General features: G+C 35.8%; 1 protein-coding gene and 1 long non-coding RNA gene across 2 annotated transcripts; one reads left to right on the top strand and one right to left on the bottom strand.

Moving 5' to 3' along the window:
• The first annotated feature begins 1068 nt into the window (after positions 1-1068).
• Positions 1069-9415, top strand: LOC127851143 (uncharacterized). Its single transcript, XM_052384722.1, has 4 exons — positions 1069-1237; positions 1781-1859; positions 7394-8638; positions 8843-9415. The coding sequence occupies exons 1-4, from the start codon at positions 1223-1225 to the stop codon at positions 9280-9282; spliced, it is 1779 nt and encodes a 592-aa protein (XP_052240682.1). The 5' UTR covers positions 1069-1222; the 3' UTR covers positions 9283-9415.
• Positions 9416-10732: 1317 nt separating this feature from the next.
• On the bottom strand, positions 10733-14115 carry LOC127851341 (uncharacterized). The gene is made up of 2 exons (XR_008035737.1): positions 12335-14115; positions 10733-12004 (listed from the first exon to the last, which is right to left on the bottom strand). It is a non-coding gene; the product is annotated as an uncharacterized LOC127851341 (long non-coding RNA).
• Positions 14116-17305: the final 3190 nt, after the last annotated feature.

Here is a 17305-nt window from a genome sequence, read left to right as displayed (position 1 = left end):
CTCTGTTTACGCTATGTTGATTTAAGTGCGGAATCCGTATACTTTAGTGTCCCGCTTATGTCACAAAAATATCACAAGCGAGTGATGATTTGTAACCTTGATGTTCACCGAAGGTGAAAAAGACAAACAGGCTTCTACACTTTGGAGTTCAAAGCCCGGTTGATAACAATGAATTGCATATTTCGCTGCGTCCCTATATTTATTATCTTCATGGATCTAAAGAGACATTCAATTAAGCACTCACGAGGAATAGAGACCCGGATTGAAACTAATACGACCGCGAAGAATGTAAATAATTCAGTCGATAACAGACATTTGAAAGAGCATTAAGGGAATTTTATTTACTTTATGCAGCGAAATCTGTTCTGACGGGAAGTTAATAAATTATGAGTTTAAATAGAGAAGTCTTTACCTCGGTTCAAATTTATTTCCCATTTCGACAATTACAATATTGAATTTTAAATGCACGCAGTTTCATTGGTTTCTGAATGGATAAATTGTTTTGGTTAGGATTGAATGATGCTTTTGTAGTTTTAATTGTCGATATTGATTAATAATTACAGGACTAAACCAAATGTAAAGAAAATCTGCTGATCGTATGTTTTAATTATCGTTTATATAGGTAAATAAGATAATAATGCATCACGAAAAATACTGCTTTTATGGGGATCTATAAGTTTAAACAATGGTGAGGACTCGGTAAAGACTACTTACTAAATACTACTAATAACTTCTAACTACAACTACTTCACTCATTACAACTTTTACTAATACTACTGCTACTGCTGCTTCTGCTACTTCTGCTGCTACAACTACAACAACAACAACAACTACTTTTACTACCACTACAACTACCACTACCAAACTACTTCCAATACCACTACCACTACTACTACTATTATTATTATTATAAATTGTTTAATGCATTATATTGAAATATATTGTAAGATGTTTTATAATTACTTTTGTTTAATGTCTATTGTTAGACATGAACGAGGAATTCAGAAATGAAGTTGCACCTGACGTCAAGAGTATTGTGACGACACAGCCATCATTGTAACGTCATTTTAACGACTTCAACGAAGCAACGTCATTGCTATGACATTATTACTGAAGTGAACATCTCTGACTTACAAAAAAGCGGAATGTAGGAATGTACCATTAATTATGTAGGAAACGCGTATACATAATAAGGGAAACGTCACAGAAATCGACTACAGTAATGACCTATGACAAGGCAAGTGCATGGTGTCTTAATAGTTCTTGTATGTTTTATGTTATAAATTCTATTAAGTCAGTTAGTGTATATCATTCGTGGTTGTTTTATAGCATCTATTTGACCAATTCAACAAATGAATTTAAAATGCCCAACACGTCCCGAATGTATATTCATCGATAACACAATGGTATAATTTGACTGAAATAATCCGGGGAAATGATATTTTAGTAATGCAAAGTAATAAACAAGAAAATGGGAAAAGAAAACTTGTAAAAACAGGGAACAACACTTGCTTGGAACATTAAAACATAAATATAATCCATAATGCAAAGTAACAAGAGAGTTTTTGTATTCGGTAAAATCAAGATATTATTATCGTAAAGGGAGACAAACCAATATTTTTATTCACTCATTTTTTTCTCCCTTTCTAGTGACGTTATCAAACCAACATCAAACAAATGTACTCTCTCTATAAATATAGTATCAGTTATACACGCATATCATTGACATATACTCATGCATGTTTGAGTCCATAACTAAGTAATATGTTAACCAAAACAGGTACAGTTCTCCATGGACAGAGATCGTCAGACTGACAGGAAGTCGGAGGCCAGAAGTAAGGATGATGATCGGACCGACGGTAAGTCTAACTTCCGGTTTACTTAAATCGTTGTCAGATTTATTTAATCCGTAAAAACACAAAATAACGAACCAGAGACAAAATGTTCTCTTTAATGTATGTATGTGTTTTAATTTTATGAACATTTCATAATTTTTCACCATTATACAGGATTGCTGTACATAAGGACGACTGGTGCTGATGTTTTAATTTGTTTGCGACTACATCTATTACAACTACATGTATAATATTTATAGATACAAACGATGAACCATTGTACTAATTGCATGTCTTGATCAGACCGTTATATTTATTTTCGTAACACATTAATTGTATTGTGTTAAGCTTATATACGCGAAGCGCTTTTAAGGTTATTTTAATGCTTCCGGGGGTTAACGTCGGATAAATAGAAAATAATAGGTAAGTGTTGATTATAGATCAGGTTTATCATGCGAGGCTTAGAAAACAAAAAGCACGAGCCTTGGCGAGTGCCACGAGCCTTGGCGAGTGCTTTTTCGTTTTCGTGCCGAGCATGATAAACCTGATCTATAATCAACACTAATCTATTATTCTATTTATCCCACTTTTTATTTTGTAAACCTTTTTGTTTAAACAAAGTTAGTTTGACTGGATAATTTCGATGGATTTATGATGTCATTTCGTCGAAATATTGACGTCATTCCTGCCGTTGATTATAGATGATATTTAATCAACGGGGCTTTAATCAACCGAATTCGCTGTAAAAGTGGGATAAATAGAGAATAATAGGTTAGTGTTGATTATAGATCAGGTTTATCATGCGAGGCTTAGAAAACAAAAAGCACGAGCCTTGGCGAGTGCTTTTTCGTTTTCGTGCCGAGCATGATAAACCTGATCTATAATCAACACTAACCTATTATTCTATTTATCCCACTTTTTATTCAGTAAACTTTTTTTATTTAAACAAAATTAGTTTTCACGAGTGTTTGTCGTACTTTGATAATGACTGTAGTGTAACCAAGGCCAGTGTATTACTCCGCGTTCCAAAAATAACCGCTGATCAAATAATCATTTTTTTAAATCAGAATATCGTTCTGTAACAAAGTGCCGAGCGTTATTAATTACAATTTTAATCATATTGAATTGCAAATCTTTAAGTTTTATGATATCAATATGACATTAAGTTGTTATATACAAGGAACTACATTTGTTTACAACGTAGCCTAACACCACACACAATTCACTTTCGATATCAAACTATCGAGTCGATCACGAGGTGCACATTATTTGCTTCTTTGTTATAATATGTGGTTATTTCGTGACGAAATAACAAAGATTACTTGGATTTAAGCTAATTATATACATTAACATTTTGAATGTTGAAAGTGGCACCAAAGAATTGTGAAGCAAAGTTGTTCGAACGCTGGTGAACCGTGAAGTGACTGGGTGGGGCGAACATCAAGATCAACTTGTTCGACGGTAGACAGTGGTTGTCTAGGCTGCATTTCGGCCATAGTTTCGGTGCGTGAAGGTGTACAAGAGGAACTGTTGGATTGTTACATTTACTGGACTGAGCAAGAATGAACACTTTTGCAGCTGTTCAACAGATATGTTGGAATAATTGGTTAAGGACTGGACATTTTTGTGCCCTGTTATTGCCATGGTTTCAGTGGGTGGATATTTGTATTTCGAAATTTTTGGACCAGGAATTTGCGAACTGAGTGGTTCGTTATTCTCTTGTGCTTGAGAAAGCCGGAGTCTTTTGCCATGGCCTTCAGCATCTGACCTAACTTGTTGACACCCAATTGTTGACGCAAGAATCACCGGGATGCAGTGTCATTTGTGCGTATTGCCAGGTAGAAAAGATGCTTTGAAGAAAAATCAGATGGATGCATATCCGAGTACAGCTTGTAAATTAACACAGGATTTCTTGGTCCAGACGATTGTTTTCTACGGTCAAAGGGGAGCAACTCGCACTGACTTCTTCAAAGGGGAGCAACAACAACAGAACCTATTTGCATAGTGTTAAATTTACCTAATACTTGAGGTTTTAATAAAAATAAATGACAAAAAAACACGTTTTTTTTGCTACTTTCCTTTGTTTTAAGGTCATTAAGATTGACAAACATTTGAGATTGTTTTTATTATTGATGCACTTGGCAAACACAGGTGACGAGGTGCGTGGGAAAAAGTAGTCCCGGTTCGGCAGTTGATGACGTCATTTCGTGCCATTGATTATAGCCTTGCCGTTGATTATAGATGAAATTTAATAAACGGGGCTTTAATCAACCGATTTCGCTGTAAAAGTGGGATAAAATGTATTTTGCCTGCGCGTCACTTATGCAAAATAGATCCTATATTAAGTAAAACACTTTAATGTTTTATAAAAAAAATTAGCTTTTTTTATATGTTTCCCCAATATAAGTACATTAATACGGCATTTAAAATGATCGTATTTTTTATTTAAAGACACTATTTAAAAGCGTGGATCGCATGTTTTCGAACAGTTGAATTTAAGAACACTAAACATTTGGACAGTAAGTATATTTGACAATTAAAGTATACAAGTGCAATGGTATTTAACTGCTGTGAAAGCTGTACAGATTGCGCACGTCTTTATATCGAACATTGAAAAATAAAATAGCGTTCAAGGAGGTAATATTTACTAAACTTATTGTAATTACAAATCCACATATCAACGTGTAATTATTGAAAAACCAAGCTCCACCGATATCTGCACTATATTTTGCTTAGTGTCTCCGATTACGGTTTTGTTGAAAGCACCGAATGGCCTTTTGATAGGCTCATAGACAAAACTTACGATTTTTAACCAGTATCTGCGAATCTTAAAACCAGACGACCAACTTGACCTCGGACAAAATGACGATCACAAAAGCTTCTATCCGGATTAGATTTCAACAAACCTTTGACATTGAAAACACAATTTGTGGTAATTTCTTTTTGTACATTTAACTACTTATTGCTTAAGTCATTCATTTACGGCGTGCAAAGAAATGAGGAAATTACTTAGTTGAAATGATTGGATTGACTGTTTTGTATATTTCGTATCTAATAGTCTGTAAATGAAATGTTAATAAAGTTTATATTGTGTTTGAGAAAGCAAATCATTGGAAACACTGATTATAGTTTTCAATATTGGATTTATTATGTAAAGTACTTATGGTGTATTTATGGGTATAAAGTTAATCCATTTGTCGATTTGACGTTAAGTCAAATCCGGTTGGATTTATTCTTAATAATATAGAGTGCACATTCTGATATACTTCGTACGCTAGATCTAGCTTAGAAGTTCTATGGTGTTTTTCTATTTTGAATCGTTTGATACGGATTATTTTATTTGAGGCGTACACGGCGCACACTTATTCCAATTGTTTTTTTTTCTATGCGAATGCAAGGACTCAAAAGTCATATCAAATTGTAGGATACATGTACATGCATTTGGATAGTTTGAGATAGTAAGTGATCATTTCGTATTAATAAGTTCATGTATTAGAATAAAAACGTAAGCTCGTTGTTTGTTGCTACTAATCCGATCGTCCGTAATGTATCATGCTGATTCTATACATGTTTCTGTAGTCCGACACGTTTCCTTTACTTGATACCATTATTCTTGTATTTTATTTATTTATATTTATGATTTAATCTACTTGCTAGTGTCCAGATAGTATATGGGCTGATCTTCGAATAAATATTGAATAAATCATTGTTTTGTATTAAAAGCCATTATACATTTACATGTTTATGATTTTAAATGATCGCATTATATGTAAAAGCATTATAACAATATTTAAATGAAAACAATAACTTGGATATTAATATATATAAAAGAATCCAACAGCATTCCGCACCCGATGCTTTATCAGGGAATGACTCCTTGCCATATTTTTACTTTTTCATAGTCACTTACATTTGAGAAAAAAAAGTGACTTCCTACCCAATATATTCTTCCTAACCATAGAACCATGTCTAAAGACTTACTTCGTGCATATATACTGCATCAGTTCATTTATATGAAACCATTCCACATTTAACCAAGGAGAACGGTACATGTGCCTTGTACGTATATCTGAGCCTCGTTCTAGCAAAAATAGGCTTAACCCTTTGCATGCTGGGAAATTTGTCGTCTACTAAAATGTCGTCTGCAGAATTTCTAAAATTAGCATTTTCTTCGATTTTTTTCAAAGAATACTATCAGAATAGCAAACAGTTTGGATCCTGATGAGACGCCACGTTCTGTGGCGTCTCATCTGGATCCAAACTGTTTGCAAAGGCCTTCAAAATTCGGTTCCATCACTGAAAGAGTTAATGCAGTCCGCACAGGCGAATCAAGGACGACACGTTCCGCTAATAGGTATTTTTCGTTTAAATGAAGTCTCTTAGCAAGCATTCATGTCAGGTTGTGAATGTCGCCCCGGATTAGCCTGTGCGGACTGTAACTTAATAGATAGTTTACAGCCTCTATGAAAGCTTGGTGTCAATCTTTCAGATTTTTAATAGATTCCAAAGCTTGGAAGCCCCTTTAAACACGCAGTTTCTATGGCGATCTGATCTAAATATGCTTTAGTTCATATTGTATATGCAAGATGATATGACACACTCCATGGCTTTATACAAGGCATATTTCTTGATTTACTTAACATTTTATTCAAACTGCAGCCCTTGAATCTTTAAAAAAAATTAAAAGGTTGCTCGATGTCAATTTATCCCTATTAACAAGACATTTCGCGCAAATTCGAATGTTTGGCCTAAAACGTATAGTGGTACCACAACGTTTAAAACAAAGCCATATGAATTACGGATTGACGTCGTTCAGCACATCGGCCAATGGCCTTCTGGAAATATTGTAAATACAATCTTGAATCATATTAAAAATAACCAAAAATGGTTCATTATATTAACAGCTGACAAACAATGAGCGGCTTTGATTTGGTGACTTTGATACACCTCCACTGACATTCTAAAGCGAGATTACCGCAAATTACTTCTACGAATCGCTGATTTGATATTTGAGCGATCGGATTATAATCGATTGTCACACACAATCCAACGTGCTTAAAATATATTTCATCTTACCGGACTTAGGATTTAGAGTACCCCATGGGACGGGCGCTTTTTATTTTAGTGGCCCGACTTAAATGTTCGATAGCTGCCAGGCTCCGGGTTTCATGAAATTATATATGTCGGAAACTGTAATATTTTCAATCATGACGACAAGCTCCATACTTATATCAAACACCTCAATGATACTTATCCGAAAGAAACAAAGTCTAGGTTTCCACCTCAAGGAGCATGTGCTTGTTCGAAGATAACGCCAGACGAGCTAGACAAATAACTTGACCTTTTATTAAAAAAAACACAAGTAAATGCATGTGACACATTTCCTCAAAATACCTGATTTTTCTCATCAAATTACTTAAAAATGCTTCTTGAATCGCGACCTTGATCTTTTAAACGAAGCGCTTGGAATGTGTAGTGACAGGTTGTAAATGACTGGTTTTGACAATCAGAAATAAACTTACCACACGGTCAAATACATGATTCCTTTCTCTTTGCAGACAAAAGGCGTTTTAAACCTAGAAGCAAACAGAAGCGTAAAAGCTTTTACGAGGTTTCATTGGACCACATCGACGAATCACACGAGCCGATCGTCTGCTCAACCGTCCAATGCGTACCGGGAAAGGAAAGCTTAAATCCCGCACAAATTGTTAGAACGACGGTCATCAAACAGTATTCTGACGTTGTCGGCATTGCCGTGTCCATTGAGAAAAAGATGAGCGAAAACACAGATTCCGAATTCGACGCAAAGACAAATGACACTGATGATGACGACGCTTTCGGTGATCTGAGAAAGGAAATCCACAGAGAACCAATGGAAGTTCAATATGCGTTCGATCGACAAACATCAGTAGATTCAGATGATGCAAGCGAAGGGCGTCGAAGCAAGAAAGGTGTAAAGTTTGAACTTAACGGCAGAAACCAGACGATGCCAACAATGCAGTACGAGGTCAATTCAGAACATTCAAATCGAAGTGAAGAGGGTCCTAAAATAGGTTCACATGAGAATAATGAATTCACAACTAACAACGAGCACGAGCCATTGACAACATCGATTCTGACTAAAAGTAGTTCGGCAGACGTAAATTTGATGGAGAATAACGTCAAACTGCCCTCTGTGAACAAATGCCAACACATGCTGCACATAAATGGACCGGATAGGGATCTAATCTTACGTAAAAAGTTCAAGCAATGGGACAAACCAGAGGGCTCTTGTATAATCTGCGATATCAAGGACGCCACCGCCAAGTACGCCTCTGTGGAGGCCAATAGAATACTCATGGAAATAGTGTACCCGCACAGATTCTACGACAAATTCCAGAGATCAGGAAAAGGCAAATCTCAATCTGGTGCTGTCACACGGACACCGTCCTTCACGAAGGACGCTATAAATATTTGCCGACAAGCGAAAGTGTCGCCGAAGCTTGGCCGAAGAGAGCGGACTATGCCGGCGACGTATCGCTCTTCCGGGGAGGCATCTCATACTCTCAGTGCTCGGGAGTCTTTCAGAAAATGGGCTGCGGACAGGCTAGAGCAGGATTATACAGCGGAAAAGCGGTCAAGGAGGGAAGAAAAGACACGGCACGGGAGTCAGGAGGCTCACTTGCGTTGCAAAGAAAAGACGAGTGCGTTTGTGATAACGGATGACAGCGAGGGGCAGAAACTGGTCCTGAAGGGTCTGAAAGGCTGGCTGATGAAACATTATGATAACAAACGACCGAAGGAGAACAAAGATGTCAAGAAATGTACGTATTTTCCATCTTTTACAACCATACATTACGTTGAGTTACTTAGTTTATAATAGTTTTTTTTGTCATTAAAGGGTTGCTTTCATGACATGTTTGCAAAATACAAATTCATTGTATACACATAGCCATGATTAATACATGTCCAAACTTTAAACAAACGTGTAGTCGGAAGTAGCTTTGAAATGTTTGTTCTCATTTTAGCTATGTATCTAGTGGGCAGTCTGGGGATTCAATTCGGGATTCCTGAATACAACGCTTCCTTGCATGACCGGAAAACAACATCCCCACCTCCTAGCGCATGCGCAAACTCTCCAAGACATGTAGAATCTCACCAGCCAATGAAACGACCTGTTACTCACATTGTTAGCCCACGTGTTCAGTTCCACACCAATCATAATGAGTCACGTGATATCCACTCTGTGCCAAAGCGTTCAATTGATGGAGTGAGTAGGACCTATGCGAGCACGTTTGTGCCAAAACTCTTCGAAGATAAGCTAAACGAGGAAGAAACGAAAAGTAATGAATCAGATAGGGACTCGGTCAAACTTAAAAATAGATACCGCAAACAAAACACCAGTGTGACGTTGCCTCCTATAAGTCGTGATCTCAGATCAAAATCACTAACATTTAGTCTCATCTGAATACCAAATTGTATATCATGTCCATATTTACTAACAGGTGCAATACTGTTATTTGATTAGAACTTTACAATTGGATGCTTGTTATTTCCATGTCATATTTTATTCATTACACGTAATAAATTGCAATGTTTTATTATTAATAATTTATTGAACGTTGAACGCGTCAACAATTTGAAAAGCGGAAGGAAAGTTGTTCATAATATTTTATGAATTGTCATTCTTGAATGCGATTTGACTTTTTTTTATAAATAAAATGTAACTGACGAATTCGGGTGTTGAAAAGAAGAGTTGTAACTCTTAACAAGTTATTGTAAAATTACTTATATCCACTAATTTGAAAAACATAACTGCTTTATTTGTGGAATTGTCTGTTATATATCTATATCGTTAGAGGAAAATGGATTCTAAATTATTCCGTTAAAAAGTTGGATTTTATGTTATACTGTTAGGAAGAGGTATTCTATGTTATTCCGTTCACATAGAATACCGATCGCTAGAGTCTATGCCATACCGTTAGGACCTTAGAATTTATGTAATGACGTGAATAAGTTGGATTATATTTTATGACGTTGAAAATTTGTATTCTATATCATATACGGTTATAAATTTGGATTATATATGCTTAGCCCTTTCAGTGCGGGAACCGAATTTTGAAGGCCTTTGCAAACAGTTTGGATCCAGATGAGACGCCAAAGAACGTGGCGTCTCATCAGGATCAAAACTGTTTGCTATTCTGATAGTATTCTTTGAAAAAAATCGAAGAAAATGCTAATTTTAGAAATTCAGCAGACGACATTTTAGCAGAAGACAAATTTCCCAGCATTCAAAGGGTTAACAGTTGGAAAGTTTGAATCTTCATCATTTACCGTTTGAAAGAAGGACTACCGGTATGTTATTCCGTTAGGAAGTGGGATTCTATGTTACACAGTTCGAAAGCTGGGTTCTATTTTATACCATTAGAAAGTTGGATTTTATATTAAACCGTTCGAAAGTTTGATTCTATGTTATGGAGTCCGAAAGTTGGATTCCATTTTATGTCGTAATAAAGTTTGATTCCATGTTATACCCTTCGAAAGTTGGATGCTGTTTTGTACATTTCGAAAGTTTCACTTTAGGTAATAATGTTCTTATACTTGAATTCTATGTCTTGCCGTTCAAACAATGGGTTCCAGTTTTTACCATTAGAAAATTGAATTCAAGTGTTCACAATGTTTCACTACAGCCATACAAGGAAAGAACCACGGCCCCCTGGCGTACATGTTTTCAACAAATCGCCAACGTTTTTGTACTGAGACGAGATACCATAACAACATGTGTTCTGTGCAAGTTTGATGTAGATGGAGAACAAACATGACTTTTGGAGTGTTCAACATATTTTTAATATAATTTGACCAAGTTTCTCACCTCATGTAAAACTTGAGCTGAACAAAGTTTAACCAACACTTCGACCAACGACTTTGCATGTTTTATTATTTATGTGTCAATATGGAAATAAGACGATACAAACACGGAGTAGGGAAGACAATGTCGACTGTACAGACATGTACTACTATACAAAAGACCATGGTCTTACTGAGAAATTCATAAGTATTTTGAAATTGAAATAACAACAAGAGGGCCTGAAAGGCCTAAAGTCGCTCACCTGAGATAACAAGATATTATTGGGACAAATCTTCTGACCAAGTTTCACAAAGATCGGAAATTAAATGTGGCCTCTAGAGTGTTAAAAAGGTTTTACTATAGCCATATAAGGAAAATGCCCCGCCTCCTGGCAGCCATGTTTTTCAACCAACCGGCATCATTTTTGAACTCGTCCAAGATACTATAGGGATAGATCTTCTGACCAAGTTTCATGAAGATCGGACAGTAAATGTGGCCTCTAGAGTGTTAACAAGATTTTACTATAGCCATATAAGGAAAAATGCCCCCCCTCCCCCCTTGGAAGCCATTTTTTTCAAGCAAACAATTATTTTCAAACTCATCCAAGATATCATAAAGACCAATCTTCTGACTAAATTTCATGAAGATTGGACAATAAATGTGGCCTCTAGAGTGTTAACAAGGTTTTACTATAGCCATATAAAGCCATATAAGGAAAAATGCCCCGCCCCTGGTGGCCATGTTTTTAAAGCAACCAAAACCATTTTCAAACTCATCCAAGATATCATTGGGACAAATCTTCTGACCAAGTTTCATGATGATCAGAAAATAAATGTGACCTCTAGAGTGTTAACAAGGTTTTACTATAGCCATATAAGGAAAATAGCCCCGCCCCCGTGGTGGCCATGTTTTTCAACCAACCGGCATCATTTTTGAACTCGTCCAAGATATTATTGGTATGAATCTTCTGACCCAGTTTCATGAAGATCGGACTATAGATGTGGCCTCTAGAGTGCTAACAAGATTTTACTATAGCCTTATATAGCCATATAAGGAAAAATGCCCCGCCTCTTGGAAGCCATGTTTTTCAAGCAAACGTAACCATTTTCGAACTCATCCAAGATAGCATTAAGACAAATCTTCTGACCATATTTCATGAAGATTGGACAATAAATGTGGCCTCTACATTGTTAAGGTTTTACTATAGCCATATTAGGAAAAATGCCCCGCCCCCTGGCGGCCATGTTTTTCAACCAACCAACATCATTTTCAAACTCGTCCAAGATATTATAGGGATGAATCTTCTGACCATGTTTCATGAAGATAGGACAATCAATGTGGCCTCTAGATTGTTAACAAGATTTTACTATAGCCATATAAGGAAAAATGCCCCACCCCTTGGCAGCCATGTTTTTCAAGCAAAGGTTACCATTTTTGAACTCATCCAAGATATCAGTGGGACAAATCTTCTGAGCAAGTTTCATAAGCGTCGGAAAATAAATGTGGCCTCTAGAGTGTTAACAAGGTTTTACTATAGCCATATAAGGAAAAATGCCCCGCCCCCTGGCGGCAATGTTTTTCAACCAACCGGCATCATTTTCAAATTCGTCCAAGATATTATTGGGATTAATCTTCTGACCAAGTTTCATGAAGATAGGACAATAAATGTGACCTCTAGAGTGTTAACAAGATTTTACTATAGCCATATAAGGAAAAATGCCCCGCCCCTTGGCAGCCATGTTTTTCAAGCAAAGGTTACCATTTTTGAACTCATCCAAGATATTAGTGGGACAAATCTTCTGTGCAAGTTTCATGAAGATCGGAAAATAAATGTGGCCTCTAGAGTGTTAACAAGGTTTTACTATAGCCATATATGGAAAAATGCCCCGCCCCCTGGCGGCCATGTTTTTCAAACAACCGGCATCATTTTCGAACTCGTCCAAGATATTATTGGGATGAATCTTCTGACCAAGTTTCATGAAGATAGGACAATAAATGTGGCCTCTAGAGTGTTAACAAGGTTTTACTATAGGCATATAAGGAAAAATGCCCCGCCCCCTGGCGGCAATGTTTTTCAACAAACCGGCATCATTTTCGAACTCGTCCAAGATATTATTGGGATGAATCTTCTAAATAAGTTTTAAGAAGATAGGACAATAAATGTGGCCTCTAGAGTGTTAACAAGATTTTACTATAGCCATATATATAGCCATATAAGGAAAAATGCCCCACCCCTTGGTAGCCATGTTTTTCAAGCAAAGGTTATCATTTTTGAACTCATCCATGATATCAGTGGCACAAATCTTCTGAGCAAGTTTCATGAAGATCGGAAAATAAATGTGGCCTCTAGAGTGTTAACAAGGTTTTACAATAGCCATATAAGGAAAAATGCCCCGCCCCCTGGCGGCCATGTTTTTCAACCAACCGGCATCATTTTCAAACTCGTCCAAGATATTATTGGGACGAATGTTCTGACCAAGTTTTATGAAGAACAGAAATAAATGTGGCCTCTAGAGTGTTAATAAGATTTTACTATAGCCATATATAGCCATATAAGGAAAAATGCCCCGCCCCTTGGCAGCCATGTTTTTCAAGCAAACGTAACCATTTTCGAACTCATCCAAGATATCATTGAAACCAATCTGCTGACCAAATTTCATGACGATTGGACAATAAATGTGGCCTCTAGAGAGTTAACAAGGCAAATGTTGACGCCGCACAACGGACAACGCACAACGGACAAAAGGCGATCACAAAAGCTCACCATGAGCACGTTGTGCTCAGGTGAGCTAAAAATGGGTTGATACAGCATTTCAAGAAGCATTTGTCATATTAGCAATTGAACATTATTTTATTATTTATACGAAAAGAACACAAACAAGAAAGTAAACTAAGATAAGCAAATATCACAGTGTAATTCGTGGACTTTGTCAGCAAAAACAAAGAATCAGGCTTAATAATCAGAGTCGAGTAGAAACTATGGTAATATTTTAAATAACTATGGTAATATTTTAAATAACAACAATCAAAGACTAGCAGATTCAAATAAAAAAACATAAAAAAGTTCTCTTAAAGAAATATTTAAGCATTAGCTGTTAAAAAATCAAAATTGACCAGTTTATTGAAAATAATCTTCAAAGTCAAAACTCTTGAAAAAGTATTCACGCTGAAGATAACAAAAAAAAAAACGAAAATAAAAGAACACATATAACTAGACAACTGATTTAGTCTTAAGACTATGGAATAGAAGGCTGGGGACGTTAACGTTTTAAAACCGAAAGTTTGCACATCCTGGCCCCTTGGCTTTGAAGTTTTCCATAAACAAGAGCTGTCAGAGGACAGCGCGCTCGACTATTCGTATAGTGTAAGCCATCATGGGATGGAAATTGTTCATATTCAATAATTTATTAGAAAATCTTTCAAAAGTAAAAAAAGGAAAAAAAAAATATTTGGGCGGGGGTAGGGGGGGGGGGGGGGGGGGTAGGGGGGGTGAGAGGGGGGTATAATGTGGGGTGTGGTAATTTATAAGTTGATGTTTAAAAAAAAAAAAAATGGGGGGGGGGGTTGGGGGGGGGAAGGGATTCTGGGTAGGGGGGGTGGGGTATTGTTTGTGTGGAATCCATTGTGGTATTAAGGTAAGTGTTGTTTTGTCAAAGTATTTATAAAATCTGATCATAAATAAAGAAGTTATGGCAATTTAAGCAAAATGTTCAATTATCTAAGTATAAAAGGGGCCATAATTCTGTCAAAATGCTTGATACAGTTGTCTGCTCTTGTTTATAGGTTGGGGTCATGTTGGTAAACAAGTATGCAAAATATGAAAGCAATATGTCAAGGGACACAGGAAATATTTGGGGTAGTACGCAAACTTTAACATAGATTTATCAATAATATGCATATTCCAAGTATAAAAGGGGCAAAAATCTGTCAAAATGCTTGATAGAGTTGTCTGCTCTTGTTTATAGGTTGGGGTCATAATGGTTAACAAGTATGCAAAATATGAAAGCAATATGTCAAGGGACATTAAAAATAGTTGGGGTAGTACGCAAACTTTAACATTTGCTGCATATTCCAAGTGGAAAAGGGGCCATAATTCTTACAAAATGCTTGATAGAGTTATCTGCTCTTGTTTATAGGCTGGGGTCATGTCGGTAAACAAGTATGCAAAATATGAAAGCAATATGTCAAGTGACAAAGAAAATATTTGGGGTAGTACGAAAACTTTAACATTTGCACGCTAACGCAGACGCTCACGCCGGGGTAAGTAGGATAGCTCCACTATATATATTTCATATATCGTCGCTGTCGTTCTCAAACCTCGTAGCTCCAAAATTTTCAAAATATTTTTTTCGTCTTTTCCGAATATATTAAGTCTGGCGCGTGTTTTGTGTTATATCTCGTAGCTCTAGGCCAATCAGAGCCCTTGAAAAAGCCACGTGACGAAATGTTGTAGATTGATTGTTGGCTTTTTTCCCGGCGAAAAGTCGTAGCGACCCCATTTCACCTTTAGGTACGTCGTTTTGTTTGGACAAATTTGACAAAAACGTTTATATATTTTTTTTTATTTGCAACTACGAGGTTTCTTATCAGGACGAATTGTCGTACCTCATAAAAATGACAAAACTGTGGTGACAAAATATCGTAGCTACCATGTCTGACTGTCAGTATGACTTATCAGTATGACTTACGCGTCTACGGCTTATACCGTATTTGCAGCTTCATTTGTTTGGTATTTTTACAGAATTTCAATTTCTAAAACATCGTTATAAAAAAATGAGACGATTTTTTCTCTCTCCTGAAAAGTTGGCATTTTGTAGCTACGAGGTTTGAGAACGACAGCGACGATATAATAGTCGAGATTAAAATTATAACCTCCGAATGTTGGATATTGGAAGTTTAATGTCCTATCTGGTGAAGTTTTTTTGGAAGTCCTGTGACAAAAAAAGGATAGTAAATTGCCCACCAAACATCTTTAAACATGGGCCAATGTTTGCTTTGATATGTTTATAATAGTCCAAATGGTCTAATTTTATGAGCATTAGAAATATTAGGTACAGCAGATATGAGCTTAATTGTAAATTAATATATCACTTGTGTTGTTATGGTTTATGTGTTTTACACAAGAGGCATTTACATATAACACAGTGTGACATTGCTGACATAGTGGTATATAAGCAAGGATGATTATTAAACATAATAAGAATGGTGATAGTAATATGGTATTAGGTTTACAATTCAAACATATACTTAAAAACTTAACTGAAGTTAAGTTTGGTTATTTAACTTCATGAAACAAAAGCTGACTGTAAAAGAAGATAAAAACAATACTAAAACGATTGAACATGATTAATTTTGGAAACTACATTTTTGGAGGGCCAAACTTTGATTTGTTGACACACAAAATTGTTTCTGTTTTATACAAAAGCATGGTATATTTTGAATGAATTAAAACATAAAACCTTGAGTATATGAGAGAACCGCAGATATTTTAGCATTTAAATGTTTCTTACATCTGCATGTTATGTCATATATAGTGCAACAAAATATTTGAACAGAAAACAGAACGAAAAACAACAACAAAATAAAATAATTTATACATTTGGCAACATCAATACATAAAATAAACAAAAATAAAGATTCTTCTAATGAATGATCAGTGAGAATAAACCATTTACCTAAAACCAAACATGTAACAAAAATGCATTTCACCTGAACACATGTTGTGCCTTTGAAACATTATATTCTACTGCACCTAAACCTAAATATTCTCTTTATTTTTTTCTTAATTAGCAATTAAGCATATGATTACACATGAACACATACATTGAAGCTTATTTTAGCAGCCGATGGGACAAATCAAGAAATATCGACATTTTTTTTCCAACGGTGCTGATGCAGTAAAATATGTTAATAAGAATTATTTGCCCAAAACATAAAAGTAATAAACAAAGATACCAATTTTCATTTAGTTAGCCCTGCAACTAACCCTGTTGCAAATATGTGAAAAACACTAAAACTGTGATCACTCCAAAACATGTCCTTTGCAAATACCCATATTATGGGCTACAACATAAATTCATGGTTGTGTCAACCTCAAATAACAGATCCCTGGAAGCGTACACTTCCAAGCAAAATGTATTTGAAATTATATTCACATTTCCCCCAAAGTTGATTATATTGGGAACTGGGTACCTATGAGTTTTTGGAACCCTTTACCACTTGTAAACCTATATTTTAACAAAATATCGCATTTACTTAAGCTTAATCGACTCTGGTATAATAAAAAAAATTGACATAAAATAGACACATAAGGTCAGTATCATCCTACAAAAATACTAGTACATGGAAAAAACGAAGTAAAACATAATTTTACTCATATAAAGTTATCATAGATGTTCATGCTTTAAGCATTTGTGCTTCATTAAAATTTATATCTTCCCTACAATGTGCAATGAGACAGGTCCCAGATCTTTAAAAAAAGCTCCGATTACAAATGCACCACAATTAGGCAAGGGACTAACATCTCTGCTTATGCAAGAGGGACACACTGTCACAACAAACTGTACACACATGTGATGAAATTACGATCAGAGTTACATTAGAACGTTTTCTTTGCTAGCTATTTGAACAATATATATAAATA

This window comes from Dreissena polymorpha, chromosome 11 (assembly GCF_020536995.1).
Source record: "Dreissena polymorpha isolate Duluth1 chromosome 11, UMN_Dpol_1.0, whole genome shotgun sequence".
NCBI classification, from domain to species: domain Eukaryota; kingdom Metazoa; phylum Mollusca; class Bivalvia; order Myida; family Dreissenidae; genus Dreissena; species Dreissena polymorpha.
Note: the sequence above shows the minus strand (reverse complement) of the source record. Positions and strands in the feature narration are given on the sequence as shown.

What these genes read in the sequence shown, in the direction of transcription:
- LOC127851143 (XM_052384722.1), top strand. An exon ending in GGATGATGATCGGACCGACG is followed by an intron (nt 1,860 to 7,393) that starts GTAAGTCTAACT and finishes TTCTCTTTGCAG; the next exon opens with ACAAAAGGCGTTTTAAACCT. An exon ending in GAACAAAGATGTCAAGAAAT is followed by an intron (nt 8,639 to 8,842) that starts GTACGTATTTTC and finishes TTCTCATTTTAG; the next exon opens with CTATGTATCTAGTGGGCAGT.